This window comes from Nyctereutes procyonoides, unplaced genomic scaffold (assembly GCF_905146905.1).
Source record: "Nyctereutes procyonoides isolate TBG_1078 unplaced genomic scaffold, NYPRO_anot_genome, whole genome shotgun sequence".
NCBI classification, from domain to species: domain Eukaryota; kingdom Metazoa; phylum Chordata; class Mammalia; order Carnivora; family Canidae; genus Nyctereutes; species Nyctereutes procyonoides.
In genome coordinates this window covers 1,237,947-1,262,610 of record NW_026575020.1, presented here as the reverse complement: position 1 = coordinate 1,262,610, position 24,664 = coordinate 1,237,947, and the positions used below count along the sequence as shown (strand labels likewise).

At 48.6% G+C, this 24,664-nt stretch overlaps 1 protein-coding gene across 2 annotated transcripts in view; it reads right to left on the bottom strand.

Moving 5' to 3' along the window:
- Window positions 1-7,436: 7,436 nt before the first annotated feature.
- MPP2 (MAGUK p55 scaffold protein 2) overlaps window positions 7,437-24,664 on the bottom strand; it is a 27,875-nt gene continuing 10,647 nt past the window's right edge. For both annotated transcript variants that reach the window (XM_055335291.1, XM_055335300.1), the window contains 10 exons: window positions 15,153-15,305; window positions 14,879-15,028; window positions 14,262-14,489; window positions 13,414-13,545; window positions 13,188-13,293; window positions 13,036-13,104; window positions 12,650-12,811; window positions 11,803-12,005; window positions 11,292-11,420; window positions 7,437-9,984 (listed from right to left, as the gene is read on the bottom strand). In XM_055335291.1, coding sequence (XP_055191266.1) covers window positions 9,808-9,984; window positions 11,292-11,420; window positions 11,803-12,005; window positions 12,650-12,811; window positions 13,036-13,104; window positions 13,188-13,293; window positions 13,414-13,545; window positions 14,262-14,489; window positions 14,879-15,028; window positions 15,153-15,305 — 1,509 coding nt within the window. In that variant the 3' untranslated portion in view covers window positions 7,437-9,807. The remainder of the gene's footprint in view (window positions 9,985-11,291; window positions 11,421-11,802; window positions 12,006-12,649; window positions 12,812-13,035; window positions 13,105-13,187; window positions 13,294-13,413; window positions 13,546-14,261; window positions 14,490-14,878; window positions 15,029-15,152; window positions 15,306-24,664) is intronic.

Here is a 24,664-nt window from a genome sequence, read left to right as displayed (position 1 = left end):
TTAAAAGCACACTGGTACCTTGTTTACCACTCTCCCTAAAATGATTCTGACTCCCATTTCCAGGCACTACATAAGTCCCTTAGATCTTTGTGTGAGTGCACAAAAAGGATGAAGCCCTCTGAAACAGGATTGAGATTTCATTTCTTTCTACTCTGATGAGAAAAGACTCAGGGAAAGATTTGATTCAAGTTAGAAAAAAAAAGATGGCATTTCTTACATCAGCATGTGATAAAATAAAATTCACAATCACCACATCAGAATAAAGGATAATTCTTAAACTTAAATAAATTCAGTTTAATGATAAACTTTCTGCTTTGTTCTTAATTTCCTCATATTGTCCCAGATGAAATGGTCCACAGATCAGTGCTTGAGCCTCTACTGCATAGTAGGAGGCCAGGTGTATGGGCAACTACCAGGAGAAGATCTGTTTCTGAAAGGAAGACCATGCCTTAGGGGGAAAAAATGGGTGAGGTGGGACTTACACACTTAGAGAATTTGTTAAATTGTCAGGCTCTATGCCAAGAGTTGTGAAAGTGAAAAAAGAGGGCAAACATATAAGCCACATCCAGATGCTCTCTCCATGGCCCTTTCTCCTTCCTAGGCAGGGATGATGGTCAGAGAGGCACACTCATGCCTCATACCTGCCACATCTGATTCCCAGACTGCACTGTGACCCCAGCATGGTCTTTTTCGAGGACATTTGGCTCTCTCAGGAGCTGGACTCCTGCCACCCAAGAGATGTCCTTCACTAGGCAAGTTCAGCAGACCGCTATAATCATCAGCTTTGTCTTCTGGCAACACTCCGCAGACTGTCAGGCTCAGCCTCACTTTGCAATAGCTTTTCTCCCTGATTCCTTAGCATAAAATAATTTTCTGATTTACTGAAGGCAAGAGTCCCAAAAGTGGCTATCAATCTGTTATTTTATAACTATTACAGTCATTATTGAAATTACTAAGTACTTCAAAACATCCCTGTAGTGGACAGGATCCATTCCAGGTGTGCAGCTACAGCTGGGAGTGTTTGTGTGTGTGTCTGTGTTTAAAGTTTCATACTATTTACCTAACTGGGGCCAAATTTACCTTTATCCTTTTGTATTGTCCCAGAAATATCATACTTCAAGATGCTTCTAGGCCCTTTATCATGAATGCATGCTGAAGATTGGCTAAGCCAGCAGTGATAAAAAAGGAATTAAGCTTCTGTTAGCTAACCCTAACAGGTTACAGGGTTCAAAGCTTAGGCACACAGGGTCCACCTCCGTTGTGTAAAATAGGGAGTCACACTGTATCTTATAAGACCCTCTCCTGTTCAAAAGTTCAAAGACTACTGCCCAACTGGTACATTTTTAAGGGAAGTAAATCTCAACAAACGTACCTCAGTTAATTGTATTCGTTTGTTCAAAGAAATGACTTAGGGTTGATTCTAATTATACTAAGCCTTGTACCGAAGGATAGGAGAGCTTGACCTCTGCCCTCCAGGAGCTCCGGTTATTGGGTTGAGAGGAGCAGCCACATAAACAATGCCACAGTGTCCTGAGGAGTACACAGGTTCTTGGAGGGTCATAGAGAGAATGAATGGCAAGCACGTGCAACTATGGATTTGGATCTTGGGAAATTGCTAAGAGGCTTGCCCAGGAAGAGATATGTTTGGAAAGCAGTTGAAATAGGGCTTCAAGGCAGCCCTGATGGTGCAGTGGTTTAGCGCTGCCTGCAGCCCGGGGTGTGATCCTGGAGACCGGGGATCGAGTCCTACATCAGGCTCCTTGCATGAAGCCTGCTTCTCCCTCTGCCTGTGTCTCTTGCCTCTCTCTGTGTGTGTGTGTCTCTCATGAATAAATAAATAAATAAAATCTTTTTAAAAAAGAAAAGAAAACAGGGCTTCAGAGTCTCAACGTATAAGTGAGGCCGTGCATGTGCTGACCTCAGAGCTCATTTAGCAGAGAAGAAACAGGAGCTGAAAAAGGCACGGCACAGTTGAGATTGGCTTAGAAGATTCTCATTCCTTCCTGTTCTCTTGCCCCTCTTTGGAGAACACAGCTTCATTCTCTGCGTTAAGTAAGTATGTAAAGACAGGGCACCTGGGTGGCTCAGGTGGTTGAATGTCTGCCTTTGGCTGGGGTTGTGATCTTGAGGTCCTGGGATGGAGTCCCACATCCGGCTCTCTGCTCAGTGGAGAGCCTGCTTCTCCGTCTGCCTCTACCTGCTGCTCCCCCTGTTCCTGCTCTCTCTCTGTCAAATAAATAAATACAATACCAAAAAAAAAAAAAAAAGTATGTGAAGATACACCTCAGTCCCCAGATAGGCCAAAATAAGGACCCTATTCTATCCCAGCAATTCTAAGTTGTCTTAAGTATAACCCAAAGCCAAAATAGGCTGACAGACTAAGGGCAATGGGTGTTCCCTTATTAACTTAAAAATTTGTGAATGGGGGGGATCCCTGGGTGGCTCAGCAGTTGAGCACCTGCCTTTGGCCCAGGGTATGATCCTGGAGACCCAGGATCAAGTCCTACATCAGGCTCCTTGCATGAAGCCTGCTTCTCCCTCTGCCTGTGTCTCTGCCTCTCTCTCTGTGTGTGTCTCTCATGAATAAATAAATAAAATCTTTTTTAAAAAAAATTTGTGAATGGGGCAGCCCGGGTGGCTCAGTGGTTTAGCACTGCCTTCAGCCCAGGGCCTCATCCTAGAGACGTGGGATTGATCGATGGATCGAGCCTCACATCAGCCTCCCTGCATGGAGCCTGCTTCTCTCTCTGCCTCTCTCCATGAAAATTAAATAAAATCTTTTTTAAAAATTGTGAATGGAAGGTAGATGAGAATTAGGTGATCTGTGTCTTAAGGAGAAGCTCCGCTGCCCCACCCTCGCCTTACACACACACACACACACACACACACACACACACACACACTCAGATGAGGCTTCAATAGTGGGCACCAAAATTCAATATTCCCAATACCAAAATGCCAATTGTTTTTTTTTATAGATTATTTATTTATTTACTTGAGAGCAAGAGAAAGAGAGAGCACGAGCCAGGAGTGTGGGCAGAGGGAGAGGGAGAAGCAGGCTCTCCACTGAGCAGGGAGCCCCTGATACAGGGCTGATCCAGTGACCCTGGGATCATGATCTGAGCCTAAGGCAAATGCTTAAGCAATTCAGCCACCCAGGTACCCCCAGTAGTTTTTCAATGTGAGATAAGCATTCATTCATTTGCTTATCAAACATTACCTTAAATTTGAGAATTTACTCCAGCATCATAGCCTCTTAGAAATGCTTTGTGACGCCTCCTCAGGCTGATCTGATCAAAGAGCAGTTTCTTGGGGCTCTGTGCTCTTATCACAGCATCCTGATGGAGACTGCTGTCCTCTCTGCTCCCTTAGACTCTAGGCCTCTGGATGTAGGGACAATGCCCTATTCAATGATGTTCATAAGATGGTGTTGAATTAATACTTAAGGTTCCATGCCATAATTTTTTAAGCAACTGGATGATTTATTAGAAGATGTAATAGAGGGCAGTTCCGGTAGCCCAGCGGTTTAGCACCGCCTTCAGCCCAGGGTGTGATATGGAGATCCGGGATCAAGTCCCATGTCAGTCTCCCTGCATGGAGCCTGCTTCTCCCTCTGCCTGTGTCTCTGCCTCTGTGTGTGTTTGTGTGTGTGTCTGTCATGGATAAATAAATAAAATCTTTAAAAAAAAAAAGAAGATGTAATAGAAAAATAAATAAAAAGACCCTGTTCACAATAGCAACCCCAGTACAAAATACTCAACAAAATGCAGGGCATCTGTGTAATGAAACCCAATGAGAGATCTAATCCAAACTTTGAGATTTCACGGATCAATAACACTTCCAAAATATATTTTGTCAGCTTATACATCCATAAACAAGAAAAAAATTCAGTATCTCATCCTTTTTATAAAAAGAAGACCGTTAAAATGGTTAAAACCCAAAGAGTAGGGTGGGAGTAGAAGAATCTTGGGATCAAGGGCAGTCCTTTTGAAGAAAAGAATTTTGTTTTATAAGAAAGTCACAGTGCTCTCCTTGGTATCAGACTGTTGCTGGCTGGAGACTATGCCAGTCTGACCAGTGCTGCTTGGCAGATAGGTGTGTGGGGGCCCTGGGCTGGAAGGAGACCCAAGTAAAGAGGAGACAGACCGTGGTCCTGCAGGAAAGACTGAATGAAGAGTAAGAATTCTTCCCAATGAATGAATCACCCAATTTCATGCAATTCCAGCTAGGATCCCTATAGGAAAAGGGTGTACTCTGAAAAAATGATCCTAGAGTTCACTTTCTAAAAAAAATAAGAAAATATTACTAAGAAAAATATTACTGATCAAAAGAGTAATTGGAAACCTTCTTTGCCAGAAAGTAAAACATAGAGGTTTCTAAATAATTAAAATCTTGATATTAGATTAGATTAGATAAATAGATCAATGGGACAAGCTAGGTAGTCCTCCCTGCTCCCTTACACAGCCTGCTAGGTCTCTCCCAGAGCTGTCGGGTCACCACCAAACCCAGTCCCCAGGGAGGAGGGGCCAGAGCTCAATAAGCTTTAGGCTGTTGATACCCTCAACCACCTGGAGTTGCCTGGATTTCTTCCAGAGTTGACTCTGGGGATGGCAAGATAGCCCACACGTCCCCCTCATGGTTCCCTTTTTTATCCCATGTTCCTCCTCCAGCAGTGCCTTCCTCCTCTGAGTGTCCCCACCCAGGACTCTATCAATCCCCTTCCATCTTTGGGAGGCAGCACACGGAGCCAGCCTGAGAACCAGGAGTCCAGGGGTCTGTTCCAGCTCTGCCAATGACTTTCTGTGTGACATTGGACAAAGCTCATCACCTCTGTAGGTCAGTTACCCAACTATAAGATGATTAAGAATCCTTTCTGCCTTACTAACCATATGCTATTGTGCCAGGAAGGGAAAAGAATTAAAAAAAAAACTGGTAGCAGAATTCATTTTAGAAATTCAACTCTTATGGATCCCTGGGTGGCTCAACAATTTAGCACCTGCCTTCCACCCAGGGAGTGATCCTGGAGTCCTGGGATGAGTCCCGTGTGGGGCTCCTTGCATGGAGCCTGCTTCTCCCTCTGCCTGTGTCTCTGCCCCCCCTCCCCGTGTCTCTCATGAATAAATAAATAAAATCTTTAAAAAAAGAAAAAGAAAAGAAATTCAACTCTCTTTAATAGGACACTATCCAGATGCTAATTTGGGGCTAAAAGGAGAGTTCCTCCACTCCCAAAGGTATGATGAAAATAGATGAGCAGTGGTTGAAACTTGGCTACACATAGTATCAGTTGGAGAACTTTTTTTTTTTTTTTTCACTTGGGAAACTTTTAAAACATAGCTTCTGAAACTCCACTCCTAGCCTGGTTGAGGCTGGCTAGATTCTGTTTCCTCTTCTTGAGCACCAAGGAAGACTACATTTCCCAAGCTCCTTTGCAACAATCCAGGGCCACATGACTAGATTCTGGCCAATGGAAGTGGGCTGACTGGCCTAGTCCATAATATTCCTGAGTAATTTCCTACACTCTATTCCTCGTCCATGACACCTGTGGAGCTTGTTCTTAAAGATGGTGATGTCAAAAATGGAAAGAGGCTAGCTCCCTGAGTCATTGAGAGGAGGAGTGCCACCTAATTCCCATCAAATATGATGTGAGCAAGAAATTAATAATAAAGCTGTGTTGGGGACACCCAGGTGGCTCAGTTGAAGAGCATGCGACTCTTGATCTCAGGGTCATGAGTTCAAGCCCCACCTTAGGTGCAGAGATTACTTAAAAATAAAAACCTTAGGGATGCCTGGGTAGCTCAGTCAGTTAAGCATCTGCCTTTGGCTCAGGTCATGATCTCAGGGTCCTGGGACTGAGCCCCACATGGGGCTCTCCTACTCAGCTGGGGGTCTGCTCCCTCTCCGTCTGTGCTCACTCTCAAATAAATAAAATGTTTTTAAAATCTTAAAATAACAGCAACAATAACAACAATAATGATAAACAACTATGTTAGTTATAGTAATCAGCCTTTCCAGAACTTCTGACTTAATAGATCTGGAGTAGAATCCAGGCAATTATTTTTTTGTTTGTTTTTTGACCCCTCAGGCAATTATAATGGGCAGCTAGGATTGAGAACCACTAGATTAGGACAAAGATACAAGTGTGGGGTTGCTAGGTAAGATCATGATATATCCATTTTCCAAGGACACCTCGGAGACCGGAAGAAGGTGGTTCAAAAATGAGAGGAAGAGGGGCACCTGGGTAGCTCAGTTGGTAGTGTCCAACCCTGGATCTCAGCTCAGGTCTTAATCTCATGGTCGTGAGTTCAGGCACTGCGTTGGGCTCCACGGTGGGTGTGGAGCCTACTTTAAAAAAAAAAGATGACATGAAGAGCACGCAGCAACACGGAGGGAGGCAGGAGCCAACTCCTCAGAAAAATATTCTATGTGCTGGGAATGATCAGAGAACATTTCAGAGTTAGGGTATTTAATATTCAATTCTAAATTCTCATCAGACCTGTCAGGTGAGAGACATAAGTCCTTGTGTTGTCTCCAAATCACCAGTGAAGTCGGCCCCACGTTCATCAGGAAATCAAAGAAAGAAAGCCAGTTCCACATTTGGTGGTTGCGGGGGTGAGGGGTGGAGAACTAAAGCCCCCTGCTGAGAATCCTCAGTGAACATTTTGGCCTCCCCTGAAGAATTCAAGGTGGGAAGGAAGGCTGATGCCTTAACTCCTTAACTTTGAAAGATTTCACACACACACACACACACACACACACACACACACACACACCCATAGTGACATCTAGGTGACATTTCAACCAGCTTTCTATGGCATGTATTGTTGAACGCCTAGAACCAATCCCAGCATTAGCACTGGGAGAGTCCATGACATTTTTATAGAGGATGAACCTAAGAAGTACAGGGACCAGGGCACCTGGGTGGCTCAAATGGTTGAGAGTCTGCCTTTGGGGTGGGTCATGATCTCCAGGTCTTCAGATTGAGCCCCACATCAGAATCCCAGCTCAGCGGGAAGTCTGCTTCTCCCTCTCCCTCTGCCTCTCCCCTGCTTGTGTGCATTCTCTCTCAATGAATAAATAAAAAAATCTTTAAACACACACACACACACACACACACACACACACACACACAAGGACCTGCTGAAGGCAAGTTCTGAATGAAGTGGCATGGACTAACCATGGAGTCCCTGAGTCCCCTGGCCCCCCACGAAAGCTCACAGACTCCTGGATACAAGCATTTAGAATGAGCATCTTCTGGGGACGGGGCATATGGAATGGTGGGATGGGAAATTTTGGAAGACGTCACTGGACACAAGACAAGTCACTCTGACATTCATTCCAGATCATCTGTGTTGGGCTCCCCACTCTCACCCTGTACCAAAGCCATCCTCCAGGCCCCGACCAAAGACAAATAGAGCCCAGAACCCTTTGTTTTCACATTTAATCAAAGGAAAAGAAAGAAAACCAGTCAGAGCAAAAGCTGAGGGAGGGGAGAGGGGAAAGGCAACAGGGCTGGCACGGAGTGTGGACAATGCGGGGCAGAGTCCTCATTATCCCGAGGTTCCTCAAATGCAAGCGGCCAGGGAAGGAGGATAGGGTCAGAGAGGTAACGTGGTGGGCGCACACCTGGTCCGACCCAGCCCTGGGCCAGGGAGTGGGGCTTGTGTAGGGGAGGTAGGATGCAGTTCAGGGAGGGATGAAGACAGGAGAGGGGGGACCCAGCCCTGCCTCCAGGGCATCACTAGATGTGAAGGTGCCAGAACAGCATCAACATGGGAGATCTGCCCTACAGGGCCAGGAGCCAACTCCTCAGCAAGATGTCCAGCCCCCAGCTCCCTCCACCCCCATCAGAGCATGCTGTTTCCATCAGGGGACTTTGGAGGTTGACCAAGGGTTGGGGAGGCTGCATCTGAAGATGCCTTCTTTGCTTCTACTCCCAAGTGCCCCAGGTAAGGTGGGAACTGGCAAAGGATACCATTGCCTCTGACCAGCAGGAGAGCGGCAACCGGTTTTCCTCCCCCTCCTGGTCCCCTTGGGCTGTGGGTAAGGGTGATGCAAGGAAGAATTGAACTGAGGGAAAAGAGGAGTAAAAAGGCGAATGCATAGTGGATGCAGAGCTATGCAAATGAGATGGGACCAGGCTTGACCTTGACATCTCATTTGCATATCTTATGCAAATGCAAATGAGATCCCTAATATAATAAATATATTTCTAACTTTGTAATAAATATTCTGTTTCTTCTCCCTCCCCTTCCCTAGGAAATGGGCACACAGTGGTTCAGGGGCCAGCTCGGGCTGAACCTGCAGCGAAGTCGGATCAGACGCTCAGAGAACTGGGAAGCACAGGGGCAGGTGGTGGGGACGAGGGGGTGGTCCCTTCAAGGACAGGTTCACCCCAGACAGGATCACAGAGAGGGACAAGGGCCAGATGCCTGGGGAAGTCGAGGACGGCATTCTTAAAAGAGATTCTCCTATTTTACACAATTGTCCTCCCCAAGGACTCAAGGGTGTCATTTAGGATGGGGCGACAATAGGAAAGGGGGAGAAAGACATGGGGGGGGTCAAGACTCTGGAATCTGGAATAAGGGTTTCATAAGAAATGGGGGCTGATGGGGAACCCCCATAAAGGGCCCCAGAGAGTGACCTCCAAAGCAAAACAACCCTTCGCTTCTCTTCTCCCAAAACCAAGACTGACACACACGCTAACAGTACAGACACAGACCAGGTGCCCCAGCCTGTGGAACATAAGCTGTGCAGGCAGGAACAGTGTGGATAGCGCCCCCTGGAGTTGAACAACAAGGAGCTGCCTAGAGCACAGATGTCCTCTGCCAGCCACAGGCTCCATGGCCAGCTCACAAGCTCCCCTCTGCACACATCCTCAGCCCCCCAGGCAGACCTGATGTGAGCGGGCCACCTGGACCCCCCAGAGAGACCAACATGGACAATGGTCACAAACAGGGAGCCCAGATGTGCCCCCATCATGGGCCATGGTCAGTAGTAGAAGGATCCCTGTCACATGGCTCAGGCTTCAGCTCACCCCTACTTTCGCTGAGCCCACCAACCCCTGCTGACCTTGCCCTGTGGGGAGCAGAGCTGACCTGTCCGGGGCACATCAGAGAAGTCTGTGGAGAGACTTCGGCAGTGAAAAGCTGTGGATGAGGGAAGGACAGGGCAGGGTCCACGTGTAGGACCCCACCTCATTCCAAGGGAGCTGGGACAGCACTACTCCCTGGCTGTGGTAGCTGGCTTGTGCTTTGGCTCCTCCAGCCTTCAGGATGGCACCAGGCTGGCACCATAGCCCAGGACTGCCTGGCTACTGGGACCATGTGGAAACAGCCCAAGGCCTGCTCCCAGGCCACAGGGGTGAGAGGTGGGAGGAGCCCAGGAATGGAGAGGGTGTTGCTAGTCCAAGGAGAAAAGGTGACTGGAGAGAGGTGGCAGGGGGCAGTGTACCTACTGGACCACATGGCCCCATAGCAGCTTTTCTCTTCTCTGGACTGAGCATTACAGAGGTAACCCTGACACACTCCTGGGCACAGCCTGGCCCTCAGAGAGGGACATCTGGAGGCCAGTGGGCATCGGGAGTGGGCAGCACCTGGGCACAGAGGTACCCCATGAACACCCACAACCTTGGCAGTACATGCATCTGTGCTGAAGCCAGAAGAGGCCCTGCTAGGAGCCGTCACCCAGGGAGAGCCAGACCACCAGGGATCAGGGTTAAGGATCAGGGCTGGGGGTCATGGCTGGGGAAGGGGATGGATTCAGGGTTCTGGGGCACAACCCAGAGGGGTGAGGTCCACATGAACAGTCTCAGTACACCCAGCTGACGGGCACCCACTGGGGCTCCGTCCGCAGCTTCTCCATGGCAGCCTGGAGCTCACGAAAGGTCCTCTCCAGGTTGGTGTTGACCAGGCTGAGGTCGAAGTAGTGCCCGTAGCCCCTCTGGATGCGGCTGCTTTCCTCCACTGTCCTCCTCAGGTCCGCCTCCTGCTGGCACAAGGGGACCTCCCAGCCATCAGTGTTCCCATCACCCGTCATTGGGGGAAATCTGCCACCTCCCCTCTCTATCGCCCTCCCCAGAGCCCAGCCAGATGGGGTACTGACTCCCTGGCCAGGGACACAGGAGCTTCTCCCTACACGGCCCAAGGCAGCTCTCCGGCAACCACGGACAGACAAATGGGTGAAAAGAGGAAGGAAGGATATAACCTTTGGTGCATGCCAAGCACGGCCCTAACTGCATTGCAACCCACATAATCTTCACTACAGCTCTGCAAGGTGGGGCTAATTATTCCCAATTTCTAACAGAGAAAGTTGAGGTACAGAGAGGTCACCTGGTCATCAGCAGCACAGAACCTGCCTGACTCCAAAGTCAATACTCACTCCACTCTGACCAGGCGCCCTTACCTATGCAGCCTGAGAAATGCTTCCCAAGAGTGCCACTACTAGGGCAATCCCAGGGGCCGGGGGGCCACCAACCGCCACCCCACACCTAGTCAAAGCTGGCCAGCTTGCCAGGCAGGGGTGGGAAGGGAACTTTGAATGCTGATTTAAATAAGCCAAGGCGGAAGCTCTAGGGCTAGTCCAGCCTTGTCCCAGTGACCCCAGTTGGCTATGTTTGTAGCCAGGGGACTTCAGTAGGGAGCCCAGCCCAGACAGTCCTTCTCAGGGCACAAGCGGAGCTCTGACCTGGGGCCGGAGAACTGCAGTACCACGTGTGGCCAGCAGATGGACCCCTGAGCTCAGAGTTCCGCAAACCCTACAACTCCCGGGGAAGGTTGTTCAAGGGGTACCTGGTGGGGAGGTAGGTGCCCTGGGGTCTTGTAACACCTGACTTGAAGCCTCTTCTCCAAGCTCTGCCTCCTCCCTGTTGCTAAGTCATCCTTTGGCCAGCCTTCCAGTCTCCAGCTTCCTCCTCCGCTTCAGACTTTCCCTCCAGCTGTAAACAACCTGAGCCCACCTGACCCATTCTGCCCATACATCTCCCACTGGCCCTCTGGATTCCCTTTGGCAAGCACTCTGTCCCCACAGAATGGACAAAGCTGTGGGCGTGGCAAAAGCTCCTGCACCCCAGGCTAGCCATATCCCTGACCCTGTGAGACTTTGGGCACTTCACTTCCTTGCTCAGACCTGTTTCCACACCTATCAAGTGGGAATCGCAAGTCCAACCTCACTAGTACCTAGGGTAGGCTCCTCTCCCCTTCCCCAACACCACCTTCTTCCCCTCATCAGCTCTAGCCTGTCCTCTCCCCCCAGGCAGCCACCAGACTCCTCCCACTGCACGTCAGAGCCCTCACCGTGAGTTGCTTGGTGGACACCCCACTCTCCAGTGCAGCCCGATTCATGGCCCGTAGGGTCTCAAAGTCAGGGGCCTCGATGAACACCACATAAGGGACAAATTCAGCTGTTCTCAGCACTTTCACTGCCTGAAGGAAAAGAAGGGGATGGGAGAGTCTCTCCCCACGGACATCCTAGAAGGTGGGGGGAAGGATAGCTGGGGGGACAGCTACCTGGGCATGGTGCAGAAAGGGCACCTGGGATCCCAGGACCTGAGTCCTGAAGATGAACGGTAGAGGAACAGCTGGTAGGTGGCTGGGGACTGGAAAACTGGAGACACCTAGAGGAGTGGGGGGCCTGGGACGCTGAGAAAGAGGTTCTAGGTAGGTTGGGTCCCTAGCAGTAGTTGAGGGGTTCCATGGTGGCTGCTTGGGAGACCAGTGCCTGGAGATCTGTGGGGAGTGCTGGAGGAGCAGCAGAATGTCCAGAAGGGATGTGGGCAGGATGAGAACAAGTAGGCTGGGGTAGTACCTGGGGGTTGACATCCAGCACGCACACCTTGCCGGCAGCAACCACACCCCGGATGGAGTCAATACGTGTGCCATACAGGTTGCCCTCGTATTCCCCATGTTCCAAGTAGCGCCCAGCACGGATGTCAGCCTCCATCTCGCTGCGGGACACAAAGCTGTAGCCCTGGCCTTCCCGCTCTGAGTCTTTGGGCCTCCGGGATGTGTCTAGGGGGGAGGAGGGGCTGAATGAGCACAGGCAGGCTGCACCACCTCAGACACACGCCCATGGGTCCTGTGGCCCCTCCATTCCCCAGCATGGCTGCCTTCCCACACACGTACCCTCACCCTCCCCACTGGCACGCACACGGATCCGAGATGTCCATAGTGAGAGGACCTTCAGGGTTCATTGCTCCAACCCAGTGCTCTCATATGGGGGGCTGAGGCCCAGAGAAGGCAATGTGCACACCAAGGTCAAGCAGATCTGGGCTCAGCACTCAGGTTCCTGCTTCCCAACCAGGAGCTCTCACCACCCCCTGCTTCTGTCACCAACAAGCCCTGTCTTCCACAAGGCTACATGAGGCCCTGTTTCACATGGGTTCCCGACTGGGCTTTTAGCAAGTGGAACATGAGAGACGGAATGGCAAGGCTTGCCCAGCTCACCCAGACCGCAGTTGCAAAGGACCGCTTCCCAAACCTTCTCCAGCCTGCAGTTCCCCCATCACCCGCAGAGGGTGCACCCCCACACCTCATCCAAAAGTACTGCTTGACTCAATGCCCAAGCAGAGGCCCCCCTCCTTGGACCTAGCCCTGGCCCCCAGGGCAGCCCCTGCTCTTTGCTCCCCACCCAGCAGGGCCCGGCTCCCACTCACAGGGCACCGTGGTGCCGTATCGATCTGGATCCCACATGATGAGCTTGTTCTTCAGGCTGCGCCGGCCTACACCCTGAGCTCCGATCAGCACCAGGGTTTTCCGGCGGAAGGGGGGCATGCGGGCCACCTCCTCATAAATGAGCAGCTCATGGCGGTCAAACTCTGAACACAGGGAGACAGCGTCATCAGGCTACTCGGGTGGCATGGGTGGGGCCGGGGCCAAGGATTAGAGGGCTGGGGCCAGGGGCAGTGGAGAGAAGGAGACAAGGCCTAGGGACCCGACTGGCAGCATCAGCACCAGGACAGCATGTGCACCAGACAAGGCAGGTGGAGGGAGTGGGCATGCCATGTTGGAACAGGACAGGGAAGGGGCCTCCAACACCCACCTGCATTCTTGGTAGTCAAATACATCATCCGCTTCTTTTTCTTTCCTGAAAGGCTGCCACATAGGGTCCCTGGCCACACAGAGATGGGCAAGTGAGGCCAGGCAGGCTTGTGTCAGATCCCAGATTAGGGGTTACATTGGGGACCCTCCTACCTGAGGTGGGTGTCAGTTCCAGGTCCCGTTTGACAAAGGCTTTCCGCTTCTCCTCCAGCAGCTGGCTGGGGATGAGCCCAGCGCTGCCGCCTTCTACATGGCATGCCTGAAATGGACATGGGACCAAGATCTGCCTGAGTGAGAAGATACTTTCCCCAGGCCCTCACCACCCACCCACCCCCAACCCCCGACAAACCACAGCTGGAGACAGACACAGAGGACTCACCTGCCACCAGTTAGCGTCATCCTGGTTTACAATCTGCAGTAAGTCCCCAGCACTGAAGCGCAGGCCCGCTTCCTTGCAGGGGATGAGGCTGTCTCTTGCAGGGTCATAGTCAAAGTGGCATTTCACAAACACCTGCATGGGGGATTAGAGAAGCGTCAAGGGAAGAAGGGAAGGCTGGAGGGCAGTACCCTTCTCAGACCAGCCCCCCTCCACCACTTCCCCCTCTTGAGGGAATGGGGTGTGTCACCCAGTCCACCATCTTCCTCCTACCCTGATGAAAGAGGCTTTGGCACTGCCCCTCTCGAGGAATGATGCCCCCAGACCCACCCGGCCACTTCTCTGGTACCAGCCTCCCTTTCCATCTAGAACAAAAGGACTCAAGAGTGATGGGGCCTCTGCTCAGGCCTGGGGCCAGGGACTCATCCCCTAAGGAGAAGGCAGGATCGCTGGGGAAGGGACACAATCCTGGCACCTAATGCAGGATCCCTCAGTCCACCCACACCCTCCGCTTGGAACAGGGGGGCCTGGCAGATGACTAGGGAGCCAACAGGAGAAGGGAGACTGCAGCCAGATCCCCATCGTCCACCAACCAGGCGGCAGCCCTACAGGCCACGCCGCAGCCTGACACTGCGCATGCACGCACCCAGTACACCTAGGCTGGTCCAGGGCTGCCTTGAAACAGGTGCTCACATGTATATCCCAGGCCTTAAATGTGCACATGTCCCTCACATGGGCGTATGAGTGCCCAAGACTGGGGCTAATGCACCAGCATGTGGGAGATGGGGCCTCCCACCCCCGGCCTGTGACCCTGGCAGCTGCCTCCTGGCCCTCGGGCTGGAGGGATCCACCTGGCGGGGCAGATGGGGCTCCTGGTAGCTGGGCAGGATCTTGAGGATGACGCTGCCGCTGGCACTGCGTAGGAGCTCCTGCAGCGCACGAGGGTCGCTGCCCACCAGCTGCCCGTTCACCTCCTTGATGATATCACCCACATGCAGCAGGCCTTGCTGAGCCACCATGCCCCCGTGCAGAATGCGTGCAATCACCAGCTCACCGCCCTCCACACGGAACGTCACACCCTGGGGGACAGAGGGCAGGTATAATGAGGCCCCAGATGCTCCAAGCCAGAATCTTCAGATGGGTCTCCTAGAAGCCCCGCCATTCCCATCCTCATCCCCTCCACCCCGGCCTCGCAGAGTCCTCCTCTCCCATCTTTCTGCCCAAATTCTTCAGTTAGAGGGGCATTTGTGGAGGGAGAGGGGGGCAGAGTGGAGAGGGTTCTGGTACATGTGCGCAGCTCGGATGCACCGTATCTGTGGTCTCCTGGGGCTGCATGGGCCCGTCCCTGGGCAAAGCTGGTCCCATCTTGGTCTTCAGCCCTTTCCTGACCAGCTTTGGTCCCCACTGGTTATTCTCAGTGCCCTCCCCCACCCCAGATCCCACCTCCAGCCCTGCCTAGCAGCCTCACCAGATGCTCTCCAGCAGTCTTTCGGATGCCCACCATGCGTACTGCGTCAGGAGGTACTGGCTGGTTGCTGAAGGTGGGGTCCAGGCCGGGGCTGGGGGGTGGTGTCTCATAGGTTTTTGAGGCCACAGAGTCATGGGTCTCCAGGAGGGACTGAGGAGGCAGTGGAAAGAGAGGGACCATGCCCCATGGTCCCTTCCCATCCCTGATGAAACGTCCTGCCAGCCCCCACCTGGGCAGCCTGCCCCAAAAAACCACCCCACCCCAGAGCAGGAACCTGGAAGTGAGGCTCCTGGAGGATCCGGGCCAGCTCTGCGGCTGTGCTGCTCTGCTCTGCCAGCTGTGCCAGGTCCCGAAGGATCTCCTGCACCAGCTCCAGGTTGTTATCCCGCACCGCCTCCAGCTTGGTCTCCTCCAGCCGCTCGTGCGCCTGGAGGGTAAGGACAGAGCAGGTGACACCTGAAGCTCCCTGAGAACCCTAGGGTACCAAATACTGTCCCCTACCAGCTCAGATTCTGACTTCAGACCTCACCCTCAGCATTGCATCAGATCCTCACTCACCCAGACACAAGCACGCTCGCTCATGTGTAGACATACCTTGTTGTTTCCTTATTTCCCCAAAATGAAGACTAGGATCCAGTTTATGGAAGGGAAAATACAAAGGACAATCCTTCATTCCCATCCTCTTGTCACAGAGAGCCATTAAAATGATCAAGCTGTCCCCAGCACCACCACCACCCCCCCACCCCCCAGGACCTTATAAGCATGTGAATTCAAGGACAGCTTCTTCTACCTGACATCATGGTCTTGGGCATCCTGTAGCCCAGGACGAGGAAGCCAGGGAGGTGGAGGTCACAGGGACCCAAACTTGGGTCTCCAGACCTTGAGGCCAGTGCTCCCAGTGAGGGAGGGGACAAGAAATCAATACAATTGACCTTTGAGCAACATCAGCATTAGGCACACCAACCCTGCACAGTAAAAAAAAAATCCATATGTAACTTTTGACTTCATGAAAACTTAATTACTAATAGCCCACTGTTGACTGGAAGCCTATGGATAACATAAAAAGTTGGTAAACCATATCTTCTATGTTCTATTATTATATACTGTATGTTCTATTATTATACACTGTATTCGTAAAGTAAACTAGAGAAAAGAAAATATTAAGGAAAATATATTTACAGGACTGTACTATCTTTACTGAGAAAAATCCACACATAAGTGAACTCACACAGTTCAAACCCGTGTCGTTCAAGGGCCAATTGTCCATGGTATCAAGAGAAGGCACCGTACCTACTTGTTGCTCTACTGACTCTGGACTTTATGACAGGATGCTTCAAAAAGGGGAAAGGAAGCTTTCACCAGAGACCAGCCCAGCTGGGACGGTTATGTTAGTTGGGTCAGGAAGTAAGGAGTGCTACTTCAGGGATATAAGTGAAGACTTTTTTTTCTCTGAGTCATTTGAAAAATAAATCACTTCACCCCAGAGTACTTCAGCCACACATCACCTAAGAACACACAGGAGATCTGCCACATTGACTACAATACCATTATCACACGCAAGAAGTTCAGCACTGACACACTGATATCATATCATCTAATAGTCTCTATTTAAATGTTAGCTATTGTCCCAAAAATATCCCTTATCGGTTCCTTGTTGTTGTTCTTTCTCTGATGGACAATCTCATCAAGGACCATGTGTTACCTTTGGTTGTCACATCTTTTTATTCCCTTTCATCTAGACCAGATCCCAGTGGCTTTTGGTCTTTCGGGACATTTTACAGTTCAGGCAGGTAGTTTGTAAAATGCCCCACAACTGGATCTTTCTGATAGTTTCCCCATGATTAAATTCAGGCCAATCATTTTGGCAAGAGTTCTAAACATAAGTGATCTTGTGTCTTTCCCATGCCTTGAGACCATGTGACTATTCTGCTCCCCAACAATCTTTCACTGATGAATTTAGCATTTATTCATGACTCCTGCCTAAATCAATTATTTTTTTTAACAGGGGAGTGTGGGAAGGAAGAGGGAGAGAGAGAGCCCCAAGCAGGCTCCCTGCCCAGCACAAAGATGGACGCAGGACTGAATCTCATGACCCTAAGATCATGACCTGAGCTGAAATCAAGAGTTGGACACTTAATCGACTAAGCCACCCAGGTGCCCCAGTCAGTTCTTAAATTGGAGCTTGCAAAATGGTGATTTTCTACCTCTGTTACTACTTCTACATTTACTAGTTGGCATTCTACTACAAGAAAGAACTTGTCCTTTCCCTCTCCCACCCCTCCTCCCTCTTGCCTATACCCCCCTCTCTGTCTCACTATGGATTCTTTTCACTCTGTGTTCTAAACCATCACCATCACTATCTTCATTGTCTTAATTTATCCCAGATTTGTGCAGCGGGAGCCCCAAACACACCTGTGTCCTTTTGACATCTCCCCATCAGTCCTTGAGCACCTTCTTCCTTCTGCCACAGGCTCATCCTGTACTTTCCCTATCCCAGGTCTGGGTTCAACAATTTCTCCTAGGAATCCATATTCCTTTTGGCAGGGAATTTAGAAACCAAGATGAGGGCAGTTGGTACTCAATGCTTCTGGGGTGTCACTTCTTTAAAAGCCATTAATCAATACTGATTGTTCCAACTAAAATCTAACTGCAGGATTTTCCTCATCTTCTCCCATTCCATATTTGTACCTCCCTTCTCCCTCAGTGAGAATTTGTTTCCCAATAACATTTAATATATTTACTTACTTGTTCTGTCCTATAATATTCAGAAAGATTTCAGAATTGCTGAACTACTGCTACTACCTATCACAAACTTAAGAATCAAGATTTATCTACAGTTCTTTTTGTTCTCAGAATAGACTAAAGTGTACAGCACTTTAGTAAGTGTACAGCATTAATGGGAATGTTCTACATCTGTGCTGCCCAATGTGGGAGCCACATGTGGCTGTTGAGCAATATGATAAGTACAACTGAGAAACTGAATTTTTAATTTTATATCAGCATTTGGGTTATTTTCATTTTAAGTATTTAAATAAATACATGAGGCTGGTGGCTAAGAATATATCTCACATCGGGTATAAAGTCAGAAGATTGTGAGCAAAAGTTATTAGGGTTGGGATGCCTGGGAGTCTCAGCGGTTGAGCATCTGCGTCTGGCTCAGGGTGTGATCCTGCTCTGGGGATTGAGTCCTGCAAGGCACTTCTTGTAAGGACCCTGCTTCTCCCTCTGCCTATGTCTCTGCCTCTCTCTGTGTCTCATGAATAAATAAAATCTTTTTTAAAAAAAAGGTATTAGGGTTAATTTCCTTTTCTGGGAGCCCCTGGGTGGCTCAGTGATTGCACATCTTCCTTTGACTCAGGTCATGATCCTGGGGTCCTGGGATCAAGTCCTGCATTGGGCTCCCCACTGGAAGCCTGCTTCTCCCTCTGCCTGTGTCTCTACTCTAGAGGTAATAATTTTCATTAGTTCTGGTTTATTCTATTTCTTTTCACAAAAATAAGTAAATATTTCTCTTTTTTACATAAAAGCTAGAACACTATACACACTCTTTGATTCCTTGAGGTTTGTTTGTTTGTTTAATTGGCTTGGTTTGTTGTTTGGTTTTGTTTTTTTTTATTTTACTTAACGATATGCCCTGGAAATCACTCTATGCTGCTATGTGGATGGAGATCTTCCTTATTATTATTTTTAATTACTATATTTGACTTACTGTGTAACATAATTTATTCAACCAATCCTATGGGTATTTAAGCTGTTTCTAATATTTTACTATTGCAAATAAAGCTGCAGTGAATAACCCAGCACAGCTGTTGTCTATCTGTAGAGAAGTCTTCCATGTCAACTCCTGGATCAAGCAGGAGATACAAGTATGATTTCCTTAGATATTGACAACCCCCTTCTATGGGGCTTGGGCTGCTTTGTCCTTTCACCAGCATTGGATGAGAGACTTCCCTGAAACCTTGCCCCCAAAGTGTCTGCCAATCACGTGGATGAGAAACAATCTCTCAGTGAGACTCGGTTTCCATTTTGCTTATTGAGTGAAGCTGAGCATCTCTCCATATGTTTAAGAGCCATCTTTATATCTTCTCCTGTAAATTGTCTCCTGCCAATTTTTCTATCAGGTCTTGTTTCTTTTTTTATTTTTCTCATTTTTAACATATTTTCTATTTTGGAAAGATAAGCCCTTTATCTGTGATACCTCTTGCAAATATTTCCCTTCTAGCTTGTCTTTTGATTCTGCTTATGGCTTTTTGTCAATACAAAAAAATTTTAACTTAGTTAAATTTATTAATACATGCATCTGAATTTTAAGGCTTCGTTTAAGCGGGGGGGGGGGGCTTTCCCCACACACAGATCCATGTTTTCTTCTAGAATATATATGGTTTATTTTTTTCACATTACATCTCTGATCTGCTTTGAGTTTATTCCGATGTATGGCGTAAGTATGGATCTGCTTTGATGTCTTTCTAAATGACAATCCAGGTATCCTAATACCATTTATTAAAAGTCCATCAGAAAGTTATTGCTTAATTTTCTATGTGTGGGGCAGCCCTGGTGGCTCAGTGGTTTAGTGCCGCCTTCGGCCCAGGGCCTGATCCTGGAGTCCCAAGATCGAGTCCCACGTTGGGCTCGCTCCATGGAGCCTGCTTCTCCCTCTGCCTGTGTCTCTGCCTCTCTCTCTCTCTCTGTATCTCTCATGAATAAATAAATAAAATCTTTAAAAAAATTTTTTTTTCTATGTGTGATGATGGTAGTATGATTTTTTTAAAGAATATTTATCTTTGGGATGCCTGGGTGGCTCTGCGGTTGAGCATCTGCCTTTGGCTCAGGGCGTGATCCTGGGGTCTGAGGATCGAGTCCCACGTCGGGCTCCCTGCGAGGAGCCTGCTTCTCCCTCTGCCTATGTCTCTGCCTCTCTCTCTGTGTCTCTCATGAATAAATAAATACAATCTTTAAAAAAAACAATATTTATCTTTTAGCTATATGTGCTGAGATACAGATGAAATTATGTCTGAGATTTGCTTCAAAATAACTTAGGAAAGAGGGATGTAGGTGGAGGTATGGATAAAACAAGATTATTCATGAGTTGTTACATGTTGAAGTAAAGTAATGGATGATGCGAGTTTGGAAGACATTTTGAAATTTTCCATGATAGAAAGTTTTGCAAGCCCATGAGATGGGAAGATTTTAATAACACCTCACAGGGATATGCTGAGGATTCAGTGAGACAGTGCCTGGCACTTAACAGGTGCTCAATAAAGGCTAGCTTCTTTCTGTCTTCTCTTCCCCAAACAGGGGTGAAGATTATCACACATCGGGGGAGAGGCATGTTAGCCCCACAGTGACCTAAACCGTCCTCTGGCAGGTGTGCAGCATTTCAGACATACTCCCACAGCCTGGATGGGCATAGCCCTCCTGCTGGGGGAACAGACAATTGAAGTGGCAAAGAGTAGCATTCAGGAACCAGCTACACCCTGAGGTTCTTCTGACATTAGAGGCATGTCTCGGAAGGTTCCACCAAAACCTATGTGATCCTGCCATTTAGTTCAGCACAGCCCACCAAGCTTCAGTTACCAGCATTTAGGACGATGCTGGGAGCCCAGCAACTATGTTTCAAGAATAAACAAAGGCACTCAGGGACACGACCATCTTACCATGGCCTGGTAACGTGAGCACAGAGGTCACCCATTTCAGCATCTTCTGCTCCACTGATGGGGAAAACAAGTTTCCCTAGGAGCTGTCACCTAACCAAGCCGAAGCCAGGGCCACTCCCAAGCTGCTTACCTCCCATCTCTGACTTAATGATCCTTCCCTGCAGGCTGGTCCATTCATCCTCCTGTGGCTGCCCTGGGCTTCTTACCCACAGATATAAAAGCACAGCTCTCCAAGCTCAACCCTCACAGCCCAGAGGAAAATTTAAGCATCCAATTATCCAAAAACGAAAGAAACACTACAGCAGGCTGATCTAAACAGCTGAGTGACCAGTGCTAAGAACACCTAACATGTACTATAATTTGCAACACACTTTTCTGGGACTTTGAAAATCCAGAAGTGGATGAACCCTATCCGTGTTTCATGATATTGGTTTGTTCATGGCTTCTTTTTAGTGAGTTGGTAGTGAATTAGACATTTTTGTAGTAGCATAACAGGGATCTAAGAACTCACCACTCAAATCATAAATGAGGATCTTGGCAATATCCTACATCTAAAACCACATGCACCATCCACCCATCCACTCCCAGAAATCACCATCTTGATTCCCTGTGATCATCATGCTCTAGCTTCCCATTTTACAGTTTTATTGTATTTCTGTATTGTACATATTCCTAAAACTAATACCACTTTTAGTTATTTTTAACTTTTTTTAAACAGCAGGGAATTGTGCTATACATAATTCCTGGGGACCCGATTTTTTTTCACTTAACATTATTAAGTGAAAAATTATTTTCCGTACTATTTTTTTTTACCCACTATTACTTGGCTAAGATTTACTCTCATTTTTCATTTCACTTTGTTTCACCTACTAGTTTTCACTTAATATTATTCTTCTATAATTCATTCTTTTCCCTCCCATCATGGTCGTTCATTTTAACCACTATATTATATTCCATTTGTGCGATTATGCCACATTTTATTCATCTCCTCTCCTGAGTGAGAGCAGCTGGGTCATGTCAGGTTTTTGCCATTGTGAATGGTGCTGCTATGAACATTCCAGTCTGTATCTCCTGGTGCACGTGTAAGAGTTTCTCCTGGGAACAAAATGGCTGGGCCATGGGTACATCTATGCTCAATGGTAAAGCAGCATATTTGCAAAATATCTCATTTAAACATCACAATGACCCTGTGAGATTAGTAGTCTCAAGGCCTTTTTCACAATAAGGTATCTGAGGCTTGAGTGGGTCAAATGAATTCCTTCACAGTCCACAACTCATTGGTGTACAGCAGGGATTCTGGTCAAAGTTTCCTGACTCCCTGAGCGCCTCCACTGCTGTGGTGCCACTATCCAGGCACTTATTTTTAGAAAGTATGCTCTTGGTACGTGCACACCCTGTAGTATTAGATGCACCAGGCCCCGCTACCAGGAGAGTGGTTTTGAATTTCTGTGGGAACTATTTGTTGAATTCTGCTCGGAAAATCATCTTTGGCACAGCAGGGACTCAAGTTTATTCTAGACCAGAAGACTGGACCAAGTACACAGCTGGCTAATGGTGCAGCTGGTGCTTGAACCCCAATCTATCAGCTCCTGATCCACAGCTGTAAGCAGACTGCAAAAGCAGAAATGCCACACAGCCACTTCTTAGAGAGCTCTTCCCTCTGCCCCCCCACTCCAACCTCTCTGATCTTGCAGAAGACAAGGAATTCTCATTTGAAGCCTAGGCTCATAATTAAATAGCTCAAACACTGGAAAAAAAAAGTCCCAGAGAATGGTGTGCCAGAAGGTAAAGTGACTCTTCTATCTGGAATTGACAATGTGATTTGTTTGGGTCCATGGGACATTAGCAAACGTGATGCAAGCAGAGGACTAGAAAATGCTTGAGACTTGGGGCTTGTCTTCCCATGCTGCTGAGACTGGACCCCTCCCTAGAAGATGAGAGACCACACCATCCTAGACATCACAGCCTTCCCACCAGAGACACCAGCCATGTGAATGGGAATGTCCTAGAACACCTTGCCCTAACTGAGCAACCTAGACCAGAAAAACCACCCAAGCCATCAAAAAGATCATGAGATATAAAACATGGTTGTTTTAAGCCACTAAATTGTGGGTGGTTTGTTATGCAGCAGAAGCTAGATGATATACTGAGCTCCCCACCACTGTAGCTTCCATTTGTCATGTTCCTTGGTCAGAGTCTCTATTTCAGTGACCTCCCCCGCCCACCTCATCCTTCATTCTTCTAGGACACTATCTTGCTTTGCCAACTCTCTCACCCTGGCCTTATCACAGGAGTGGAGTCCTCCCAGTGAACTCTGGTCCAACGGCCAAGATTGCTTCATAACAACTCCTTATGATTTGAAAAGCATTTCTACATCTATGACTTTCCCCATCCCACCATGACTCTGAAAGAGAGACATCTTTATCCCCACATTTCAGAAGAAATAACTAAAGATTATCAGACACACTAAAACCACACAGCCAGCCAGTGACTCTTCTGACTCCAAATCCTATGTTCTTTCTACCTCGTGTCATATGGATTAGATCACAGGCCTTCCAGCTGGCAGATGTCCCCACTGTAACGGTTTGCCTGAATTTCTGAATGTCACTTGACTTGGATTCCTCACCTTAGCCTTGCCTGTTGTTGGAACACCTGCTGCTGGATCCAGATGTCACCCACTTGCTAGGGCTGCCACCTGTTGTCTGCAGCCAACCCCCTGAATTTACGATCCGTTGGCCAGATTTGACTTCCTTCCAGAGCCTTTACCCTCTGGGTTTGTCCCCTCAGGCCCAGAGAGGAGCGGAAGGAGCCCTTCTCATGCCATCTGCACAGCCCCAGAGGAAAGGCAAGCTTCCCTCCACAGGAGGAAGGGAAGGAGATTAATAGCTACTCCAGGCAATTCCAGCTTGACTACTCCTGAGTGGATGGGCCACTCCACCAGGAGAACCAAGCTTTTGCAACTAGATCTTTGATCCAAATGCTTCGTCTGTTAGGTTAGAAACGATCTCTGTACCTATAATCACTTAAATTAATGAGGAGTGAAAAGTAAGTCCTGTTGTCCAAAGCAAGTCATGTGGTCAAGCCCAGACTGAAGAGTAGAGAAACTCTATCTTTTGATGAGGGAAGTGGCAAAATTCCATTGCAGAGGGTCACATGTACAGGGACGGGAGCAATTCTTACTGAGCTCAGATAGGCCTTTACGGAGATAACACTTCTTGCTCCTCTCACAGCTCGATGGAGAGAAGCCACAGGGTGCCCTTAGCCCATCAGCCTCTTATTGGGAGTCTCAGTATCAAAGAAAGGTCCATGCTACCTTTTCTTGTGCTTTATGCATCTAGAAGCCTCCTGGGAATCCCTGGGGAGGCAATTCTGACCAGTTCATCCCCAAGAACAATTCTGGAGAAGGGAGTTGATGTTTACAATCTGATCCACTCATCAATAACTTCTCAGTGCAGCTGTGCTGTATACCAGGGTGACAGACTGGGGCTCCCTCGGGAGAACAAACTCTCTGATAGCTCACTCCCAGGGCCCTAGCACTGCCATGGGTACTTGGTGAGCGCACACTAGATGTTCGTCAAATCGAAGATGGATGACTGAGGGAGTGACAAAGTCCTCCGGCCAGCAATCCCCCCCACTGGAGAGCTGGCGGGTGGATCAGACACGGAATACACTATGGGGGCAGTGGTGCTTTGCAGGGTGCCTTCCAACCCTGTGGTTCTGCTATCCAGAAAGCTCCCTATCTCATTGTCTCACTGTAGAGGCAACAGCTCACGTGCCCCAGAGGTGATGCGGTCTAACAAATTCAACTCTGAAATCAGCTTTGGCAGGTTAGAGGTGTGGAGGGTCAAGTGTCCACCCTAGAGAGACGCTCACACGTGTGCAGAAGCAGAGGACTGTGAGGAAGTCCTTAGTAGAGGCAAATCAACAACAACATGCCTGTCTCTCAGCAGGAGAAGCAATAAATAAATACACCGGGCTCTCTTTCATATATGGGAACACCACACAACAGTTAAAACGAATCTACCCGTGTCTACATCTATACTTATGTCAATAATCACATTCCTTAACTAGAACTCTCACAAACCTAAGCGGCTCATGCTATTATTCCATTACAGAAAGTTTAAAAGCCCCT